Raw genomic sequence first — 21,900 nt, forward strand, 5'->3', positions numbered from 1 at the left:
TGATACTTGCATCGGACCACCCACTGGTGGGGTCCCAGTCCTTAGGTCAGCATCCCTTCGTAAAAATGCCCTGTATATGTAAGCCAGGCCCAGGTGAGGGAACTCCATAGCGCTGCAGTAGCGTAGCTAGTTCATGAAAGAAGATGCAACAGCTTTTCGAATGAGTATCCACTTGATGCAAAGAAAGGGCCCGAGCTGGTCACCAGCAATGGAAGTGATCACGTCGTTCCTTTCCCTGCTTTCGGAACCGCCGCCGTGCAAAATTGGCTACCATCCTGGTCACAATCGCTGATTAGATTCCTGAACTGGTTGCCTTGAGCATCACGCGTATCAACGATCATCATGCACATGTTCCCGCGGATACCTACCGGTGAGGGACAAGTGCCGACATTATTGTCTGATGTCTGGGCGACCTCGCTCACCGATGGTCCTTTTGGAAAGGAGTTGAGGATCCACGATTCTTTAATGATACGGGAAAAACTCCCGCCATCGTATTCGGAACCCGTCGAATGCGCGCAGGCATCAATCTAGAGAACGTTCGCTCCCATCACGAAACGTCAAAAGGGGCCAAAACAACCCTGTTGCGAGGCGACTGTAGCACTTTGGGCAGTAGACTGAGGCAGTCTGACCAAATGACAGACCCAGCAGGTCCGGACGAGCAGTAGTGTCGTGGCGAGAGTGCCCGGTTATTTTGTTGCTCTGCAGTCGCCAACCCAGGCGCTAGTGAAGGCAGAAGTCAGCGCCTTGACACCTTAGGTATGGAACTACCGATCAGACATGAACAATTTGATGGGTGTTAAGCCTCCAATAGACTAGCAGAAGTGGCAGCGAACCATACCAACTTTGGCATTTGGTGGAATAGAATGTAGTCCGAAGTATGGTCCCCAAGGTACCACCCAGGACGTATTCTCTCTGGACCAACAATGCGCGACCATAGGACCACAGACACACCATTTGAGTGTCTGAGTAGCCTCAATACACTTTGTCAGTGGGTCAGGCCGAGTAGACTTCATCAAAGTGTGACTTTTGACGAGTACACTTGTTTCTTCTTTGGGCCTAAAAGAGGCAGAAGACTCGATTTGAGCGACGATCGGGGCATCAAATCCCGAGACGGGCGACGGTTTCTAGTAGTTGAACTGGCCCGGCACCGGACAATATTGTTAGACTGTTCGACGGCATGGCCCCGTGGAAACCGTGTTGGTCATAGGACGCTCTCTAGGCCATCAGACGATTACTCCGCGACGGCAGGACGAAGGGCATTTTGGTAAAGCCTCCGTGCGCGGGAGGACGCTGGTCGATGAGGCGTACACTGTAGCCTTGTGCCGAGTCCGAGATGGCAAGCCTCTTGCGCCGATGGCACCGTAGAGGAGTCGCTGTAAGTCGATAGTCTCACATGGCGTGTTCGCATGCATTGTCAGCTGGTATACGTTTCTGTCGGACTTGATGACATATTATTCCCCTCGTTCTGAACTTTTGGACCCAAGATGCGATGAATCGTAGGTCGCCACATTACTCTCGATGCGGTGCATTGTGAGATCTGCGTGTTTCGATACGTCTTGAAGGCGGCATAAGCAGGCAGAAAAAGAGGATACGAGCACACGCCACCGCCACATGCACGGCGCGAGGCAGAAGGGAGGAGTTCGGAATGGGGGAATAAACGGTTCGAAGTTGGCGATCTGGAGCCGAGATGGCCTAAAGAGGCGAAAGGTAGGGATGGAGTGGGCGACGGCTTGATGGATCCGCTGGTCCAAATAGTGTGTTGTAGAGTGAACTACTGTCACTACTTGGGGGAGTAATAGGTCGCCTCAGATTCTGTCGACGAGGTGGTGGATGGTGGAGGTGGCGAAGGCGAAGATTTCCAATCATATGGACGCGGACGATTTGCCAATTGAGAATTCCACCATCATCGGGATTATTCAGCTGCATTTACTAAATTCATTAGCGACCCATCACCATTGAAGTATTCGAGTTCATTACCTGCGATATCGTATGACTTTTTGTTCTTCTAGGTCCGATCTCGTCGTGGCCTTGCGATCTGACTCCGAGGATGAATATGGTGGCTCTTGACCAGTAGGTAAAGGAACAAGTGACAGTGGTGGGACATATTTCTCGTAAATATCATTAAAAATAAAATGAATCCCGAAGTTGTAATTATTGCAAATGCCTTCGACTTCGAAGGTCGTTCCCGTTACGTGCAGACCTTATTTTTTAAACTCAGACCAAAGATAGAAAGTGTTTCCGACGATGCATTGATCAAAATTGGTACATTTGGTGTGGCAATTTATTTCCTCCTTGGGATGGAAAGCATTGTTATGTGATCTCATCACATCACGGCCAAATACGGTGAGTTTGTGGTGAGAGCAGGGGAGAGTAGATGATTACTGGCTGTTGAACCACTATATCGGCTTCTGATGGGCTCAATCTACAATGTTGATCTATCGGCCGTTATCTGAACAAAGAGTAATCAGTCAACCCAGGTACCGGACCAACCTTCTCAAAAGGCACCACACCCCTTTTTCTCAGTACTGACACCCAATGTGGTGGGTTTTGGATCAGGTACCCGTCAGCTGCCACGCGCCAGACCGGTGAAGATGGCGAACTACTAGATGCGGTAGAGGTTTGGCCCCAATCGCAACGTCCGTTGTCATGGCCGGGTTTGGTGAGAAATGGCACGATAGCATTACCCCGTATTGTTCTGATATTCCACGGCGGCTTCTACTCGTACTCGTACTGTGCGAACAGCAGATCACTTTCTTTTCATTCCCACCTTGTTCATCAATGATCGACCGCAGATCAATCTGGAACTGCAACTCGGGGCTCCATTCCCCGAACCATGACAAAAACACCAACTTTTCTCGACATCGATCGACCGTCATGGACGAACATGGTGTGTGTTCGCGTAAACCAAGCACGACGATGAGGACACAAATCTCCTTTCCTGGGCACGGCGTTTCAGGAAATGGTCCAGAAAAGGATATGTCATGGTCTTTGCTGCCGAAGGGGCAACAGTGGGATCCACTTCTAGACGACCATCGACTTTGTTCTTTATCTCGCGCATCATTTGACAATATATTGCCGAAAGCCTCAAAGTCGGGCCGAAATATCAAGGCTGCGACCTTAAGAGCTCATGCATGCGCCTAGGGCTACTCCGTGATCACACAACACACACATACCCTCGTGCCATAAGCTCACACTAACCATTGTGTCATGGGACGCGAACTTTGCGAGCAACCACCTTCTCGCGCGCAACCTCGCCCTTGCAGATGAGAAGAGTCTTCTCTCGAGAACTTGGAGGGTGGAAGCTTCAAGAATTTGAAGGCGTCAGCCTGCCTAAAAAGGAAAGCATAAATGTCCTGATCTAGATCAACAGCCATAAGGAAAGCTGTAGAAGGCTGCTTGCCGGGCTTTTTGTGTTCCACCTACTTTGACTCTTGCACCTTCCTGTTCGACATGGAGGTCGGGATAAGCTCGAGATACATCGCACATGTACCACGGCGTCAGGCCGTGTGTCTGAGCCTCGCGCATCATCCGGCACTTGTTTTACGGGATAATCGCACGCACTCGCAGTCGAACTGATCTAACCAGTAGACGCTCGATAGATCTATCGAGCTTAGATATAGTAGTGCCAGGATTGTGTGCGGGTGCTGATAAATCTTGACCCATCTGTGCTAAGAATACGGAGTATTGAAAGACACAATGCATCGACAGGTACTCCGTAATAAACACCCAGCTACCATGTCCGCATCGCTAGTCCAGAATCCCCTCGCTAGTTAGGCCGGCCGCCGGGGTTCGACCCATGCCCTGCATTGACAAGTGGTACTCCAGAAACGCCAACAGACCATAACCCATGTCACAGTTAACCCAAATTGTACATTGACCGAAGGCCAGCTCCGCTCCTCCACCTTCAGGCAACCTCCTTTGCCTTGCCAGGCTACGTGTCCACTGGCATGTACTTGAGCTCTAGTAACGAGCAAATAGACCATCAAAATTCTCATTGGCGTAACGACCGCATGTTTCGAATATATCCCTATGGGGCACACGTCCATGTCTGTCTGTCCTTGCGATATCTAGGAGAGCCTAGTTTCCAGTCGTGCTGGGGGGGTTGTCCCAATGTCTGAGCATCTGCCTGAGTGCACGGGTCCATTCTGCCACACATGCATTGACCAACTTGTCGAATTCGGCGGCGGTAGGCCGGCGCCCACCCCATGTACTTGCTTTCGACGCAAGAGCTCGGGCATGCTTGGTGACGAGGCTTCTAGGTCCCAATAGTCAGCGCCCACGTGACTGAAGTTGGAAGGCGATATAGTGCTTACTCTCTTTCCATCTTCACCAATACCAACCAGCAATAGTTCCAGCTGCGAACGCTGTTGGGGTCTCGCACCACCAAAGATTTCGCTTCGTCAAGGCATTCTGAACTGAATGGGTACGTTCGAGTGAGACCTCTCAGTTCGTTGAGGAGATTGTTAGAGTTGACATAATGAGCCCACGCCGTGGTCATGGGTTCAGTCACCTCCGCAGAATCGAGATAGGCAAATATCTTCTCAATGCGACGTAGTTCAGTAATGGTATTGACGCGATGTGTTCGCAGCGACTGGATCAACTGGTCTTTGTTGTTCTGTATCTCTTGTCAGCTTTCGAGTGGCTTTCAAGAAGAGAGTGCGCGAAAACATTGAAGCATTTGAAATATTTGAAATACATTCAAAGAACTCAAACGCAAGATGACAAGAAAGGAGAAGGGGAAAATGAAACAAGGAAGTGAATAGATCAAGGCAACGCAGGACTCGCAAACATAGGAACTATTACAAAAACGAAACCTGGACTGACTTGGCTCATGGTACGAGGATCAGCTGGAGTTCCAGGAGAGACCAGTTGATAGTGTTGCGATCGACCCACATTTCCAGAGGGTTGTCGCGACATGGTGCTGTCCTGTATCGATGCCGGTACTTGAAGTGAAGTTGTTGGTCTTCAGGATGTTGACTGTTCTTCTTGAGAGTTGGAAGTTGAAAAGGCATTTGACGAAGGGGAGGATGGACTATAAGAAGGGCAACTGGCAGATGGAGGAGGTTGGCTCAGTTGACGTGTCCCCTCGTCTTTCCGAGTATGCGCTGATGATCTCTGTGAACTTTGTGAAGATTGGTAGTCGCTCGAAGCATGCCCGTGGCTCTCGTCCATAAACAGTAAAACTCAAGTGGCACGCCTCGCGGGTGTAAAGCCTTGGTTGGCTTGAATAATCGCGATGATATAAGGCACTATATGTGTGAAGCAGCAATGAACGAAGACAGGAGTTGCCAGCTCAGGAAGGGGGCTGCAAAGACTTAGTCAGACCGCAGAAGTAGACAAATAGGGCCAAGCACCCACGATGGGAAGTCATATGGCAGTGTATGGAGGTGAACCAACGTGACAATTCAAGGTAAAGAGATAGATAGGGCTGACAGATTTAGTTCCCCAGGTGTATTATCTAGGGACTTTCGGACAAATACTGTTCTGGCATTAGCCTTCTCCAGATACGTTTCGCCTGCGCCATGACAAGAATGGAAAAGGATTGTACTTTGACTTGCTCGTCGATTTCCACGCCACCCCAAGGCTCGGTATTGTCATCATCCGAACATTGTAACGGACCTCAAAGTTGGTCCGCTTTGACCTCGGGAACAGTGAAACCTCAGGTTTCCAGCCTCGAATCTTGTAATTGGCAGCTCAACTGTTTCTGGGCATGAGACCCATTGACTGGCGAGCCAGCATCTGACGCAGATTTCGACATCATAGACGGCTCAGGTATTAGCGAGGTACTCGCCAGAATGCCAAGTGGGGGCCGGGGAAGCTAGACCGAAGAGCAGCAGAGTGTGGGAGCGAGCCAAGGTTACCTGCGATGTGGATGTCGGGACATAATCGGAATCAGGAGAACGAGGGCGACCTTATTCATAGTTGGACCCAGAGGGTTGAGGCCTCTGGCCACCGTTTGAGTCGGCAGATCGGATGGGTAGTGAGTCCGGAGAGGGACGCGGATCGAACCTGGGTCTCGCGTCCATTCATTCGACAATTCCAGACGATGGTGCCACATAAATGATGACGGTTATCACCCAAGTTGTCCATAGGTCAGCCGCGGGTGATGAGTAAGCTAGGTGAATGACACTATGCTGCTTCAAGATTGGTGTTGCCTCAGCCTCTGACATGTGAGGCTGTGTCAAACCACCAGGTTCCAATTCCCTTCTCGAAGTGATTACTCTTTTTTGTGATGGCGTTGCTTCAGCCCAATGTCCAAGCCCCTATGGCCTGAGATTCCAGTGACCAAAGTCCCCGGCCAAGGGCTTACTAGTGTCAGCCACAGATTTTTTTCCATGCTCGCTCGTATACTCCAGCGATGCACATGAGATAGCCGAATGCCAACCCCGCCAGATCCGTCCTTGAGCTCGTTTATAGAGGGTCTCGCGGGAATTGGTTTCATCGGCAAGGCTGGGACGGTCCGAAAAGGCTCTCTTTCAGGCGGAACAAAAGGACATGGTAAAGGCGTTGGTCACTTCTCGACCCCCTGGCGACAGCTATTGGCGAGACGCACAAAGAACGCCACAACTTCCGGCGTCCAGATCTGGGTGATTTGCCTGCATGGATGAGCTTCCATGATGGGGCCAACGGCATAACCGATACCGTGGACGGTCGCTAGAGCTCTCACGCCACTCACTTATAAGTTACCGCTTTCTTTTAGTCTGAGATCGTCTTTGTGATTACACAATCAGATCAGATGCTTTCATCTCGGGCCTCCAGGGCGCTGTCGACGGTCTTGGTTGCCATAAGGCGAAGATGGAAGACCTGCACTGTTGTAGCCACCATTGTACCCATATGCCTCGCCGCCCGTTTCCCAGGGCTGTGAAGCTGAAACATAGGGCTGCGTTGATCCACTGCGATCTTGAGTACTTAGGTTTCCGCCCGAGGAGCCATGGGACGATTGACCTCCGCTCATAGCTCCCGCTGGACTGCTTCTACCACTGCTGCCTCCTTGTAATCGAGCCCGCAACCTGTCTCGAGATCCCAAAGCCTGGGCATTTGCAGTGGGGTTTGTTTGGTAACTTCCTGCTCTTTGACTGGGAAGCGGTCGGGCAATCGGCGCCGCCGCCCCGAAGGATGCTGTTTGACTGCTGCCACTGGAATGTGATCTCGCTGAATCGTTCGAGCGTAGAGAATGTGGTGTCGGGCGGGCAGCTCTGAGACTTTGGCCAGGAGGCGCAGCTGATGCAGGCGCAGAATCCCAGAGATCTGAGAGTCCACCTCCTCTCCCACCCGATGATCCTCTCGAGTGCACTTGCTGGTTGTTGAATTGTGAGCCGTAGACATTCCCATACTGCCCATACGAGCCTTGAAGCTGAGGAGCAGCAACAGGCTTTTTGGGATCAGGAGGGAGCCATTCAGGCAAGGGGCGGCCTTTCTCAGCGTAATAAGCCCGGAGGACATTTGAGATATGTGAGCAGTCCTCGTTGTCAGGATCATCTTCCTCAGAATCCTTCGTTAAAGCCTTGCGTAGATTTGCGAATCTGGAGGAGAAGGTACTTGACCATGTCGAATTAGAGTTGGGTGTAGTTGAGGAGTGGGACGTTGGGGGTGCGCTCGATGAATTTGATGTGAAGTACGAAAGATAAGAAGCCATGACTGGAGCGGTCGACCAGATGAAGAAGTCACAGCGTCGACAACAGGCTTATGTAGGGTTTGTAGCGCCGGGTCGTTGTTGACTTGTAGCAGAGAATGGTCTGTTGTTTTGTTGACAAACCTCGAAATCGTGTTACAGCGAGTGTCACAGTTCGGTCGCAGGTCAAGAGCGAGGAAAGAGAGGTGTGACATGCCCCTCACAGCCTGACACGTGACGAGGCTGTTCTGAGTCACCACTTGACCCCTTGCAGCTTATGGACAAGTACGTTTATTCAGCTTGGGGTTTCAATGCGTTGTCTATGTAGACCTGAACATCTGTATCTTTAAGCTTGTAGGTCTCACGACTTTCAGTGTCCGGTAGTTGGTACATTAACCCTTGTCAAACATATGCTGTGGTTCCATTCAACATTCTGTAGGGACGTATTTCGCGGCAACTCGTCTGTGGTCGACATCGACTGTTTCGGTGGAGGTTAGGAACCATGTCGCATAGGTGCATGTTTTCGCAGCATACCATGGTCTAGGAGCCTGTATCGATTCTGTCGGACAAGGATTCGAAGCTTCTCAGCTTGAATGAGAGGCTGTTTTGAATTTAATGCTCAAAGTTCCATGCTCTGCTCGCGATCAGCAACCACTGTTCTTTCCTCCCAGTCCACGTCCCTGGACTCAGGAGAATCCAGATCATACTCAATGAAGCTTCCTCCATCGTTCGGACCCAGTTTTGGCGTTGTGATCTCGTTCTCGTCGGCAGCACCATCCACCATAGCTCGACCGAGTGACGGAGTATGGTCGGCATCCGGAAGCATGTACTCGACAACGCACAAGGGACCGAATTTCTCTGGCTCCTGCCAGACCTTCACCAACTTCAACCCACTTAATACTGCCAGGTATTGCCAATCTCGAATAGTTCGTTCCTTCCCACCAATACTCATCATCATTAAGTCGAGCCAAATTGCTCCTGCATCTCTGCTAGTCACTGGTTCTGGAATGGCCATGTCGGAGATGAGTATTCGACTGTCAGGACCCATTGCTGGAATGATTGCTTTCAAGATGCGGGCGGCGTCGTTGTCCTGCCAGTCATGCATTACGCGGCGGATGTAGTAGACTTGTGCATTGTGCACTGGCTGCTCCTGGAAAAAATCGTGGGCCATCTTGGTCACTCCCGGTAGGTCGTCATAGGAGATGTCCTCGAGCACGCATGGACGGTCCTGCAAGATCAGATCGCCGCTTAGGCTTGGGCAGCCCTTTCTCATTTCCAACAGTGCAAGACCTCGACCTCCACCAATGTCGACCATCAATGGGCGCTTGGGATTACTTCCATTTCGAAGAATCTTCTCAAAGGGGAACATGGCAACCACAGGATGGAGCGAGTCAAACAGTGCCAGGCCTCGAATGAAGTTCTCGATTCGATCATGTGAGGAATTCATGACCTCCCAGAAGTTCTTGCCGATCATACCATAAAACCAGGAGTGCGGGGTCTCGATGTAGGTGTCGAGGAGAGAGTGGTTTCCAAAGTGCTCAAGATAATGGTTGAGTCGATACATTGCTGGCATCATTTCGTCAAGTCTAGGAGTGTCAATTCATGTGAGGGCAATTATGACTTAAATCAACATGCTTCAGAGGGCGACTCACGACACAGTATACAACCATTTGCCACTGGTGGGACCAGCATGTTCACTGTGCACAAGTGAAAGTCGATTATGTGCCCATTCTCCCAAACGCACCTCGTTGAAGATGTTGACACAAGTCAGTTGACGCATCAATCGCACTACGAGAGTCAGTCGAAGGTTTGAATATTGCAAAGACTTCATCCTACCAATCAGTTCTTCTGCGGCGTTGCATCGCTGGGCGACCTGTTTTGCACTAGTAGTGCCAGTAAGAGGGACAGCTTCAAAGATACCAAGCTTCGATGCTGCAAGGCATGCTGAGATCGTATAACCCTGAACAAGTTGTTAGGAGAGCGACTTTCTTCAACATCGCACGACATGACTGTCTCATTCTCACATTCACAATATGGTCCATGAGTGCATCGTGCGGATCTTGAACACTCCATATCAATTGCTTTGCCTGCAGGACAAGGCAGGCTGTTTGTTGTTTGCGCGCTGGTGGGTGAGTCTCAGAAGCTAAGCCCTTCGCTGTTTGAGTAAGTTGCTCTGCCAAAGCAATTATCTCTTCTGCAGAAGGATCCATTTTGTCGATGTCAATTCTTCACAGTTAGTGGGTTGTTGCTTTGATGGTAAACGACGCGCCGCGAGAAAAGAAAGATGAGGGCGATGCAGGCAGACGAAGAAAAACAGATCAATCTACCTCTTTCACCTCCTTTCACTCTGCAACCGACCAATTCAACTCAAACAAGCAGTGAGGACAGCCTCTGATAACACGCCTTTTACGCCACCCGCGGTGAATTTGAAAGAAAGATTGCAGCCCATTCACACCCTGGCGAAATGTCATCCCTCACTGAGAATTCAGAAAGTCAGCCGTTGCCTCCTCGCTGCCCTGCAGCAGCCCGATCATGCACAAAGCGCGTGGATTTCACAAGACCCCTTCAAACTCCGACCAAGGAAATTCAATGCACAGCCCAGCTTGGGCTTGTGAGACAAAAGATGGTTGAGGGAATGTCAGCATTCCAACACGGTCTCGAAGAACGTTACGGCAAAGGTCAATTCGCTCTGCGTGGGTCAACCAAGATGATAGAAGTATGGGCTGACAGTGCTCCAACCCCGGCGGCAGATGTCATACAGAATCAGACCATGGCTCACTGTGGTCTCGGATGTTGTTCATTATCGACCATGGGCTTGCACCCTAGTGGTGGTGGTGCGAGGATGGATCTTTGAACACAGGTTCTAATCTGGCCTACACATGGCCTGCTCGGTATCTTCGTTACCCTCAGGTGTGGCTTTTCTACCAAACCGTGTTTCCTCAAGCAAGCCCCAATCTTCCGTCCGTTGCTCTCTCCGAGGTCAAGCGGAGCAAGAGCTAACCTCGACTTATTCATCGTAGGATACTCGTCCTGCCAGCGTGCTCTGTCGGAACCGTCCTTAAACATCGAGAACGCGACCAACTCAAACTGTCTCCAAGCGGACTAATGCAGGCGACACAAGGATGGCTTCACCGTAACGAGCAGTTGCCGGACAATTCCCTCGCTCGCTTCTCGCCGCATGAAGCACCGCTTCATCCGGACCTATGCTGGGGAATCCTTTTTTTCCACACACTCATCCATTCCCCTTTCCCTCTGCCACCAGCACCGTCACTCCTCATTCGGGTGTTTGCAGCGCCCGCAGCTGCATCCGGTTCCTTTAGAGCGAGGTTATCCAGGCATGTCACGATGACTGCTTTCGTCCCGTGACAGCAACTCAGGCGATGACGCGGCGGACCCATTCTTTGAAAAAGATCAAGGTCGGCTAAGGAGAAGGTAGGAAATGTCATGACTGGCCTCGTCGGAAATCCGCCACCACCGACAGAATGGCGATCCAAATTGCTGGAACGGAGTGTTCTGGTCGATATGCACGTCAAAACACGACGGGTTGTACCAGGATGCACCTGGCGTGGGCTACAGATGCAACTGGCCGCGGGATGTCCTTCTGCAAAGACGCATGGCGCTCTACGTTACACGATCCCTTCCCCTAACGGGCCAAGCCAGTGATCTTCTGGAACGAGGAAGGCCAGTGTGGACAGCTGCGTCGACCTACGCGACTCGCGCACCCAGTCGAGGCATGTGCTAAGTTGTGGCCGCTGTCCCTTGACGTAGCACAAGAACGCTGGACACGCATGGTGGCATCAAATGGGAATCAGCGATTCTGGGCACCCAATGCTCTGGCACGATCTTTCTGGCAGTTAGAAGGGGGAAAACCATTCTCAAGAACCACAGTTTCACGCGCCATGCAGAAAAAAAGCGAGCAAGGTTGAATTCAAAAACAAAGAGCACGCGAGTACTGTTTGCAATCATCTGTACACCGGTCATGACTCGCTATATCCCTTGCACTTTGCGGTAATTCGGCGGCTTCCACATACGCCGTATTGCCTTGCCACCCCAGACAGGGACCAGACTGATGGCTCCCACCGCCAGAACCCGCCAGACCCAACTCCAGCTGGCAACATACTCTAAATCGAAATACCCGCCAAGAAAAGGCACACTCGCCGCATAGATGGCAGCCGTGCCTAGGATGCAGATGATCATGACTGGGTGCCACGTGGTCACTGATACGGCCACCATGATCAGCTCGTTCAGGACAAGCACCGTGAAGCTGACGCTGAGCATCCTCTTGCCGTCGACCTCGCCCACAAGCAGCTGTGTGAGGCCCTGTATGATGATGCCCTGGTACACCGAAACCAAAACCCAGGTGAAAAAGGTCTGGTAACTGAGGCTCTTCCCCGCCTTGAGCTCCTTGTATAGTTCTGGGTAGAGATTTGCAAGTTGCTCATCGACGTCCCGATCTAGCACTAGTGAAAAGACGGGGGCACTTGTGTAGACCGTCGCGTAGCCCACGAGCAACCAATCTTTGAACAAGCCCTTGGGATCAAAATGTCCCGCAATGTTGTACATGGTTTGACACACACTGATGATCAAACCTCGATGGATGATAAACTGCGCCAGTTTCGCACTACGCTTGTAACTGTTCCGGCCGTGCCAGACGAGAAGCTTGGTCAGGTGGCAGAACTGCGTGATGCTGAAATCGGCGGCGAGACTGGCCTGGCGACCTTCTTTGCCGACGATCCCGATCCCGACGTCGGCGGCTTGGATCATGGAGACGTCATTGCCACCGTCACCGATGCAGCAGACACGCTTGCGCGTGTGTTTGCGGATGAGTTGTGCAACGTCGGCCTTTTGGGTCGGGGAGCAGCGGCAAGCAATCACGGCGGGGAGCTGGACCGCGATGGTGATGAAGTCGGTGCGGTACTGAGACAGCATGAGAGAAAGACTCTCGCCGTCGATGAGAAGGCACGATTCGGTTTGATTGCGCATGAGGTCCAGAGCATCTTTGGCTTGTTGCTTCGTCTTGAAGCGGGCCATGGTCTGAATGTGCTGCCCTCGAGCAACGAGACGCGCCGATACGGCCACGCAGCGTGCTGTTTCGATCTTGTCACCAGTCAACATCCAGATCTTGACGCCCGCATTACGAAGAAGCTCGAGAGACGGCTTCACGTCCTTTTGAAGGCGATCCTCCACACCCGTCACTCCGAGAAGTTCCAAGTCATGTTCAAGGTGTGCCTTGACGACAGCTGCCATGCCTGCATCGCGCTCGTGTAGGGCTAGACTGGCATCTGTATACGCATTGCTGAAGTCAGAATATTGCGCAGGGGACAGACGTTTACGCCCAACCACGAGGGTTCGCAAGCCTTCTCGAGCCATGTTAGCAGTCTCTTCGTCGAGCCAGTCATTTGCCGCAACTATCGAGGTCATGACGGTATCTGCACCTTTTTGAAAGAACCAAAGCTCGTTGTCGGCAGGTGTGAGACCGAGAACGTCCGAAGATAGTTGCACAATGATGCCCATTCGCTTGCTGTCGGATGTAAAGGGGAAGATGTCTTTGATCTCAGCTCGTACTACAACCTGGTTCGTGGTAGTGGACTGAAGGACAATTGTTTCACGGTCGCGATGCAGGAGTCGAAGGCCCACGGATTCGGTAAATTCGACAATGGCAATCTCGTCCGGGCTCGAGGCCTGATATGAAATGACCTTTTCTCCGTCCACTTCGTCGGTTGTGGGCGTGACGTTGTGACACAAAGCAAGAGCTAGAATAAGATCACGGACTCGCACTCCGATCTCACGGCGAGTCTTGGTGGTGCTCGTTCCTCGTGTATCAGCATCCTGACCCGAAGAGAATGTTTGATCAACATAGGCGGCCACTTCTTCCATCGCTTCACCAGAGTATGCGACTGTTCCAACGTGGATCTTCCTCAGCTGCATTTCGTTCTGGGTGAGCGTCCCGGTCTTATCGGATAGCAGGTATTCAATTCGACCAAGATCTTCGGGAATAGTACTCGTCCGTACAACGGTATCAGGGATTCCTTTGTCGCGCTCAATGAATCGGGCATACACTGTTTTGCCCATGTCGAGGTTGACGCGTAGACTGATTGGGATAATGGTCGAGAAGAGGATAAGGTAGATCATGATAGCGACATACCATGGCTTTTTGTTCGATGGCTCGAAACCTTCAAGCGCAACTAGGATGATGCTGAGTGTAAGGGTCATGATACACAGAATTTTGGTGAGACTGTTGATCTCTAGTTCTAAAAGTCCTGTTTTTGATCTTGAAGGAGAGGTGGAAAGCGCAGAGCGAGTCTGTCGGCCTGTGTATATCACGGCGCAATAGGTGACAGTACTGGAGGCCAGGACTGTATTTGCCCATGCTGTGTTATCGATCGTTAGCGGAGCAGAGGTAGAATTGTTGTGTGAGTGAACATCCAGATTAGCTTCATCAGTGCTGTCCAGGCTTTGATCCTCTCGACGAGGATGGGGGTCGTAGGCAGAAGGATGAGTTGATCGAAGCTCTAGAGTTCCAACAAAATCGTTCACTCTTTTGTCCGGTGCTCCAGCTTGAATTTGTAGACGATGCAACTCCGACAACTTGAGATTCTGGCTCAAAGGGCTGGGAAGTCGAAGTTTCCAATCAGTCTCGCCGTCGAGCTGATCTGTTCGTATAAAGGTTTCTCCCGTGCTGGCGGTGGAAGCAGTAGTCGCCGAGTCTCCCGTTTCGTCGGTGGTCAACCCACCAAGGGCCTCGGTGAGATGGCTTTGCAAGATAACCACGTCTGCAGGTGCTCTTTGGTTCTTTTCCAATTTCAGTATATCGCCAACCTTGATATCCCGAGATCGCTTCTGAATCTCGACCCCACCATTTTCTCGCGAGCGCGAAGCATCTGGAAATGAAAGGGCCGTAAAAAGCTCTGCATTCGCTTCGGCGTCCCGACGTCTTCGTGCAATGTCGTCTATGGCCTCCTTCCCAATCGTGATCGTAAGCACACATGCTAATGGAACAATATAAGTCGACATGTAACCAATACGCAGAAAGGGTATAATTTGTGACAAGGCCACCAATAGAAAATATATGTTCAAGAAGAAAGAAAATTCGTTGTACAGTGTTCGTGGCAGGAAGGACCAGGCGGTATATTTGGCATTCGAGACGACGTTGGTAGGAAATCGCTTCTTCTGAGCCTGGCCGACTTGAATTTCACGGGACTCGACGTTGTCGCTGTCCTGCTCCTCACGCATATCGGCCAGCTCTTGTCGGACAAATTGCTGGAATTGCATGTTCTGACTCGGGCGTCGCGAAGGTGTTTCTCGTAGCTGCGCCGCACCGCTTTGTCCATCGCTGTTCTGTCGTCTCTTGTTCCTGACATTCCAACCGGTTTGTTCCTCGGACCATCTTCTGAGGTGGCCATTACTTCGCGATTGTCCGGGCCAGCCATTGAGTAAGCCTTCTGTATCTTCCTCCACAGCGTATTCATCTCGTTGTCTGCTTCTTGACCGCCATAGACGACTGCCACCGTACTTCTGTAGTCTCTGCAATGGGATGTTTCCCGTCTTGCCCTGCAGCTGCTCTTTTGAGCCGTTTCCTACATTTGCAACGTGACCATTTAGAGACGTAACGGCGGGATCGAGTTCATCGAGATCAAGGTCATCATCAGAGGCCGAGTCAATGTCGGGCCCTGCGTGTATTGGGTTTTGGCGCGACATGAAGGCTCTCGGTCATTGTCATCCAATATCAGACCCGGAGTGCCCAAACGCAAACGCAAATGCTGACTGGTGTTCGGTTTTTAGGCGAAGATCATGTCGCAAGGGTAATGAAATATACCGAGACACAGAATATCTATCGGTATCAAAGGTCACTTTCTCAAAAGGTGTAGATTCATCACGACGATGATTGAATGTGTGATTCGCAGGAGGGTACATATACGGTAGCCTGGCAGGGACCAGCATGGCCACAACAGCATGTGGACGAGGCTGTCGCGGTGGGTGCGGGTGCGCGTTCTCCCGTATCCATTCTCCGGACTAATTGTTTAGGCGTAGGCCAAAAGCCGTTAGGGGCGCCCGGGATGGGAAGTTCTAGGGAGCATGGCGCGCTAGAGCCTGAAAATGACAAACGTGGCCCTTCCGCGCTCTGGTTCCGCAGGCGCAGCTTGCAACAGCGACAAGAACATTTTGGCCGTTCAACATCATCCCGAAGCCTCTGAAGTCTTGCTTCACGGCGTGAACATTTGGGTGCGTTCGTGGAGAATCTGCTGGACATAGACATGTCTTTTAACTGTGTATGATCTTCTTTTTGGATCTTTTCCGCTTCCATTGTGGTTCACTCCCGGGAACCCTCCCCTGGTGATCTCACGCGAACTCTCTTGGTACTTAAGAGTCGCAATGGAGTCTGCCAGCCATGCGAACCACGTCCCTACCTCCGCTGTTATCAGTCGAGCTGGCCACTGGCTACCAGCATTACGACCAGAAGTCCTAGAGGCAGATGAAGTGTCTCCAAATGCCGACAGTCTCTCGAACACGGTTGAGAACCTACCAACAGGCTTTGTGAATGAGGAATCTCATATAATACCTCCGTCCTCATCGCTGGAAGAGAGTGAATCAGGAGGCGCATCTGCACATGGCTTTCCTGAGATGCCACATGTAGAGAACCATAATGAGTTCTCACCTGAAATCAAGACGACCGAGGCTACCAGCACAGTGCCTCCACCCTGGTCACCAGAACCTGCAGGAGTGCACTTGGGGGGCGATGAACTCCCGTCGGAAGATGATGATGAACGATTAGATCCAGCCTTGGGCATAGCGCGAACAGACACAAGTCGCATTTTGGAAGGCGTTAACCGGTCGACAACATTCCCGGATTTCTCGACTCCAGATACCCATAATAATTCCGTTGATCGAGGCACCCCTGATTCTGTGCTCGAGCAGCATACCATGGTTGCTGAGATTGAGAAGACCAACATATCGCAACAGGCAGACCCTCCTACAGAGCCGCATAGTCTCGAATGGATGCAGGATGAACATGATGGCACACGAGATCCGCATGAATGGACTATACCCGAGCAATCACCAGCAGTGGATGAAGCTGCCGGAAGATTCGACGAAGGGGTTCCTCTGATGCAGGCCGAGGAGCCAGCTGCGAAGCTCTCCGAGGACAAAGAAATTTCATCGTCATTCAACCACCTCGCTGTGAGCGCTGACGACGAAGAGACGTCGTTCTTCTCCCAGATCAATGGCACCACTGATTCTGCGCCCGAGGCTCCATCACTGGATCGCAAGTCCACCACTCAAGTCCTTGGCTCTCTGAACTTCTCGACAAGTGATGCGCTAGATTCTCCCGCCGTGGAACAGAAGCCTGAAGCTCCGGAGTCGTCGTTCTTCGAAATGCTGGCTGATCAGAATGGAACCGAAATCCATCCCACCACCGGAGATTCCAAGCCTACCGAAACTACTGACGTTGACGCTGCTGCTTGGGCTGCTGCTCTTAGTGATGATGAATTCCTTGTCGAGGACGCCGATGACCTTCTCCCCGATTCCGAGCCTGGATCGCCCTCATCTTTCGAAGCCGCCCTCCGGCAAGATACTTCGCCATCGGTTCAGGACAACTCCAATGCGTCAAACACACAAGTGGCTCCGGGTCCTAATGGTGCAAGACCTCAGCCGCAAAGACAAATGTCAGCCAACCCGTACGCACCTCATCAACCATCCACAGCCGATATGCTACAATTATCTCCTACAGCAAAAACTACGCACAACAATATCGGCATCTCTCGACCTGAGCTTGCACCAATGAATTCTTTCCAAGCGCAGCTCCAACAGAGACCGTCAGTGCAACCGATGAAGAGCTTTGTCGACCAGGCCAAGGACGGCTACAAGTCGCCATACGATTTGCCCATAGACATCAGCAAGCCCAGAAAAAGAGCCCATGCCCCTGCACATGTTCAGACACCCACAACAGTTGCACCCCCACCACGGAGCAGTAGTCTGTCCGACAAGCCCCTGCAGTCACCGTTCGTCCCGTCCATGGCAAGTGCTGGACCTGCGCCGCCTACCGCGCCCGCCCTAAATATGCAAAGTCGAAGCGTTTCTGCTATGCCATCGTCTGGGAAATCGGAGAGACCAAAATCAAGCTCCTCAAGTTTCTTCGAGGAACTGCCCATCGTGCCCAAGCATCGTCCCTCTAGCGGCCATGGACGGTATACGCCGCATAACAACATCACTACTTCTCCGCCACAATTGCCTCCCCAAAGTCCACCTCGCGCTGCCTTTTCGCCTCCTCGAGTGCGCTCCTCGCCTCCTCCACCGTCTGACCCTTATGCTCAATTTCAACTACGAGCGCCAGAGCGCATGGATCCTTATGCCAATGTTGCTCTTCAGCCACCCGCTCAACCGGCAGTATCGACTACCAGATATTCTCCAGCACCCCCAGCTTCCTCCCTAGCTTCGGCATCACGTACAGGACCTTCACCCCGATATTCTCCCGCGCCCCCTCCAGCAGGACCCCCTACCAACACTCTGAATAGGTATGCAACTCAACCAGCAGTTCCACATGCATCGGGCCAAGCAGCGCCGCCCATGCTACATAGATACGCCTCGCAGCCACATGTGCATGCTGCAGCACCTCCTCCAGTCTTACCTTTCCAACCCAGAACCTCTAGCCCTTTAGCATATCATAAGAGTTCTGTTGATGAGAGCGCCAATGAGGTCTCGACAAGCCAAGCGCAAAGAGCAGGTGGGTTGCTACGACAAGTGTCTGCTGCGGGAGCTATTCCGTCACAATCAGTAGCTTCGCCCGAGATGTCCTCTGCCTTTGACGCATCTGTCTATGGCTCTCCTGCTAAGCCTCCCGGGGTCGAAAGATTGCCCCCTCCGCGACGATCACAGACGCAGTCTCCGTCCAAACAGCGGCCGCAAGCTGCCTTTCCTACCCATATCAGCGATGTACCAAACCGTCCTGCTTCAGCCTACGGTCAACCAGTAGTTGGGAGGGCGCCGTTGGAGAGCATGCCACCTGCTCGGCCGCAAGCGCAAGCTCGAGGATTGGCTACTGGCCTTGAGTTTGTGCGGCCCATTGACGAGGCTCAATTTGATCCTCTGGAGCGTTGGAAAGGCGCGCCAGTTTTCAATTTCGGTTTTGGTGGGTCGGTAGTCAGCACCTTTCCAAAGCATGTTCCGCGATATACTGCAGGATCAGCAAGGCCTCAGATCAAGGCTGCCCCTGGCGAAGTATCCACGCGTAATCTAAAAGATGACCTCGTGCCTCTAGACGCGTTGGATAACTTTCCTGGACCACTACGTGGAAAATCAAAGAAGAAGGATGTGTTGTCGTGGATGTCCGAATATATTGGTGCACTGGAGTCGTCTGGGCCAAATACTGGGGCGTCTCCGTCTATGCCTGATCCCGGAAGTCGTCATCATGAAAAGTTGTTACTTTGGAAAGTTGTCAAAGCGTTGGTGGAGCACGATGGCATTCTCGACGGTACTGCTTTGAGGTCTGTGAACCTCATCTTGTCTCCAGAAGTACATGCGCTGGACGAGCAAACTGCTACGCAGTATCGCACAGACTCCGAAGTTTCTGGAATATACCGACCATCCGGCAATAACGCACGTACCGATTCCATCGATCCTATGGCCGTTGAAACTCTTCGAAAGCGGCTGCTTAGTGGCGATAGACAAGCAGCCGTTTTTCATGCTATGGACAACCGCCTCTGGTCACACGCGTTGATAATTTCTTCGACGATGGAGCGTTCGGTCTGGAGCCAGGTTGTGCGGGAATTCGTCCGCCAGGAGGTCAAGACTGTGGGCGAAAATTCCGAGCCATTGTCGGCGCTATATGAAATATTCGGCGGGAATCTGGAGGAGAGTATCGATGAGCTTGTGCCCCCTTCGGCTAGGGCGGGTCTGACAATGGTCAGCAAAATTGACAGCACTGGTCCCACCAAGAATGCGCTCGATGGACTGAATCGCTGGAAGGAGACCTTAGGTCTCGTCTTGAACAACCGCTGTCAGGGCGATCAACAAGCCCTGGTGGTGCTTGGGAAGCTATTGGAAGACTATGACCGCATTGAGGCCGCCCACATTTGCTATTTATTTTCGAGGAGTCCAGCCAAACCAACCATTTTCGGTGGAGGGGACGATGATCAAACACCTATCACCCTGCTTGGTGCAAACCATAAGAAACAACCCTTTGATTTCGGCCGTGACAACGAAGCCATAGTTCTCACGGAAATCGTCGAATTTGCGACAAGCATACTGGCTGCAGGTGCTACAACCTCGTTCATGCCCCATCTGTCTGCTTACAAGCTCCAACGGGCGAAGACGTTGGCCGACAAGGGGCAGAAGGTGGAGGCACAAGCATATTGTGATGCCATCGCTGCAACTCTCAAATCGAATACAAAGATGTCGCTCTACTATCACTCAGTCTTCCTGTCTGAGCTGGACGACCTTTCAAACCGCCTGAAGCAGACACCAATCCAAGGCTCTTCTTCGTGGCTAGGCAAGCCAAGTCTCGAAAAGGTATCTGGCTCTGTTTGGAACAAGTTTAGTAGCTTTGTCGTCGGTGACGATAGTGATGCAGAATCTAAGGGCTCTGGAAAGGATGCAGCTGAAGCAGGACCCTTCGCCAATGTTGCTGGGACGCCTTCGGTGAGCAGGACAGGCTCGCAATCAGACCTGTATGGTGCATACAGTCAGAGCCTGCCTGCGACGGTCTCAAATTCACGATATGCGCCAAATGGAGTCCACTCTACTCGCTCTTCGTCGGAACTTACCAGAGGAAGGCCGTCCTTGGATTCACAGAGGTCACCCCCGTCAACATCTCATTCCCACAATCGACAATATGAGCCAATGAACATGCTCCAACAGACTGGGGCTGCACAGTCCTTCAATCCTTACCAAGCGTTTGCGGCAGCCTCGCCTCCTTCGTCTTTTCCTCAAAGCCCGCCCAGGTCTTCGTACGTGCCCAACAACACATTTAATCCAATTCCGGAAGATCTACCTCAGCCTTCTTATGTGCCAACTCCTCCAGCCGAGGAAATAACTCAACAGTCGTTTGGCTACGACAAAGATTCTGTCTCGACGCGAATGAATGAGGTACCTGTTGGATATGGTGGCTTTGAGCCGCCCCAGCCACAGGAAACTGCAACAGCTCCCCAGCATGATCAGGCTGGCGAAGCAGGGTTTGCCCCCCTTTCGCAGTCATATGGCTACGAACCTCCTGACTCCGGCTACGTGCCCTATGTTCCGGAGCCTGATTCGCCGGAAGAGAACAAAAAGCCTAAGAAGAAGTCGTTCATGGATGACGATGATGACTACTTCCCTAAGATGTCGAATCATTCACAGCCTCCCACGTCGCAGCCATCTGTTGGTGGCGATGACGAAGCTGCACGAAAACGAGCTAATGACGAAGCTGCTGAAGCTGCTTTCCGTGCTGCCGCAGAAGCTGACGCCGCACAGGAGAAAGAAAAGGCACAGGCAAAGAGGTCCTCGTCTTGGTTCGGCGGATGGCTGGGAGGTAAAAAGGCGGAGCAAGGACTGGATAGTGGCAAAGGTGGAGGTGCAGAGCCCAAGATCTACAAGGCGAAACTAGGCGAGTCGAAGATGAAGCTTTATTATGACAAGGACTTGGGAAAATGGGTGAACCCAGACAATCCCGATGCGGCGAAGAAAACAGCAACTCCACCACCTCCACGGATGGGCGGGACCCCAGCACCTTCCATGGGTCCTTCAATCGCGCATACCTCGAATCCAAGTCTTCCAAACATGAGCGTTGGTCCGATGTCTGGTCCTGGTAGCCGATCAGGAACACCAGCCAGTGGGCCGACCGTGCCATCACCTCTGCCTGGTATGTCTGGTCCTCCAAGTGGCACTGGAACGCCTCCACCAGCTCCAACTTCTGCCCCTGGACTCGCTCCTCCTCGACCTAGCACGGCCACCAGCAATGCTAGCAGTATCGATGATCTTATTGGCCCTGCCACTGGACGCAAAGGTGCTGGCAAGGGGGCCAAGAAGGCCAAAGGACGTTATGTGGATGTTATGGCTAAATAGAAGTAACACTATGTGTTACGCCGGTCTTTCTAACGATCCTATGTATAGTAATTTTGAGGAATGGATGTATATATGCCATCGAGATGTCGAAATGCAGTATATCGCGGGCGATCTGATTGCAAGATCCTTCTGTCATTGAGGCTGCTGACTAAAGTAGTATAAAACCACTACTCAGCCTCGTGAGCCAAATTACACGTGATCAAGATCGACCAGTTAGTTGGCAAGGCTGCGAATGACGGCCCCGAACCTAGACC

The 21,900-nt window shown here is 51.9% G+C and overlaps 5 protein-coding genes across 5 annotated transcripts; 1 reads left to right on the forward strand and 4 right to left on the reverse strand.

Annotated features, from left to right (window-relative positions):
- Positions 1–4,077: 4,077 nt before the first annotated feature.
- PV06_00191 (uncharacterized protein) lies at positions 4,078–4,917 on the reverse strand (the record flags this gene model as incomplete). The annotated part of the gene is made up of 3 exons (XM_016400660.1): positions 4,078–4,255; positions 4,314–4,615; positions 4,825–4,917. 3 exons carry the CDS (start codon positions 4,915–4,917, stop codon positions 4,078–4,080), a joined length of 573 nt encoding a protein of 190 aa, XP_016267713.1.
- A 1,825-nt stretch (positions 4,918–6,742) lies between these two features.
- Positions 6,743–7,636, reverse strand: PV06_00192 (uncharacterized protein; the record flags this gene model as incomplete). The annotated part of the gene is made up of 1 exon (XM_016400661.1): positions 6,743–7,636. The coding sequence occupies one exon, from the start codon at positions 7,634–7,636 to the stop codon at positions 6,743–6,745; it is 894 nt and encodes a 297-aa protein (XP_016267714.1).
- A 595-nt stretch (positions 7,637–8,231) lies between these two features.
- On the reverse strand, positions 8,232–9,822 carry PV06_00193 (uncharacterized protein; the record flags this gene model as incomplete). Its single annotated transcript, XM_016400662.1, has 4 exons — positions 8,232–9,198; positions 9,265–9,400; positions 9,449–9,572; positions 9,637–9,822. The coding sequence occupies 4 exons, from the start codon at positions 9,820–9,822 to the stop codon at positions 8,232–8,234; spliced, it is 1,413 nt and encodes a 470-aa protein (XP_016267715.1).
- Positions 9,823–11,244: 1,422 nt separating this feature from the next.
- On the reverse strand, positions 11,245–15,492 carry PV06_00194 (uncharacterized protein). Its single transcript, XM_016400663.1, has one exon. It carries the CDS (start codon positions 15,308–15,310, stop codon positions 11,600–11,602), a length of 3,711 nt encoding a protein of 1,236 aa, XP_016267716.1. The 5' UTR covers positions 15,311–15,492; the 3' UTR covers positions 11,245–11,599.
- A 294-nt stretch (positions 15,493–15,786) lies between these two features.
- On the forward strand, positions 15,787–21,730 carry PV06_00195 (uncharacterized protein). Its single transcript, XM_016400664.1, has one exon. The coding sequence runs from the start codon at positions 15,986–15,988 to the stop codon at positions 21,644–21,646; it is 5,661 nt and encodes a 1,886-aa protein (XP_016267717.1). The 5' UTR covers positions 15,787–15,985; the 3' UTR covers positions 21,647–21,730.
- Positions 21,731–21,900: the final 170 nt, after the last annotated feature.

The sequence above is a fragment of the Exophiala oligosperma genome, assembly GCF_000835515.1.
Source record: "Exophiala oligosperma strain CBS 72588 unplaced genomic scaffold supercont1.1, whole genome shotgun sequence".
NCBI classification, from domain to species: domain Eukaryota; kingdom Fungi; phylum Ascomycota; class Eurotiomycetes; order Chaetothyriales; family Herpotrichiellaceae; genus Exophiala; species Exophiala oligosperma.

What these genes read in the sequence shown, in the direction of transcription:
- PV06_00195 (XM_016400664.1), top strand. Translation starts at nt 15,986, where the DNA reads ATGGAGTCTGCCAGCCATGCGAACCACGTCCCTACCTCCGCTGTTATC.
- PV06_00194 (XM_016400663.1), bottom strand. Translation starts at nt 15,310, where the DNA reads ATGTCGCGCCAAAACCCAATACACGCAGGGCCCGACATTGACTCGGCC.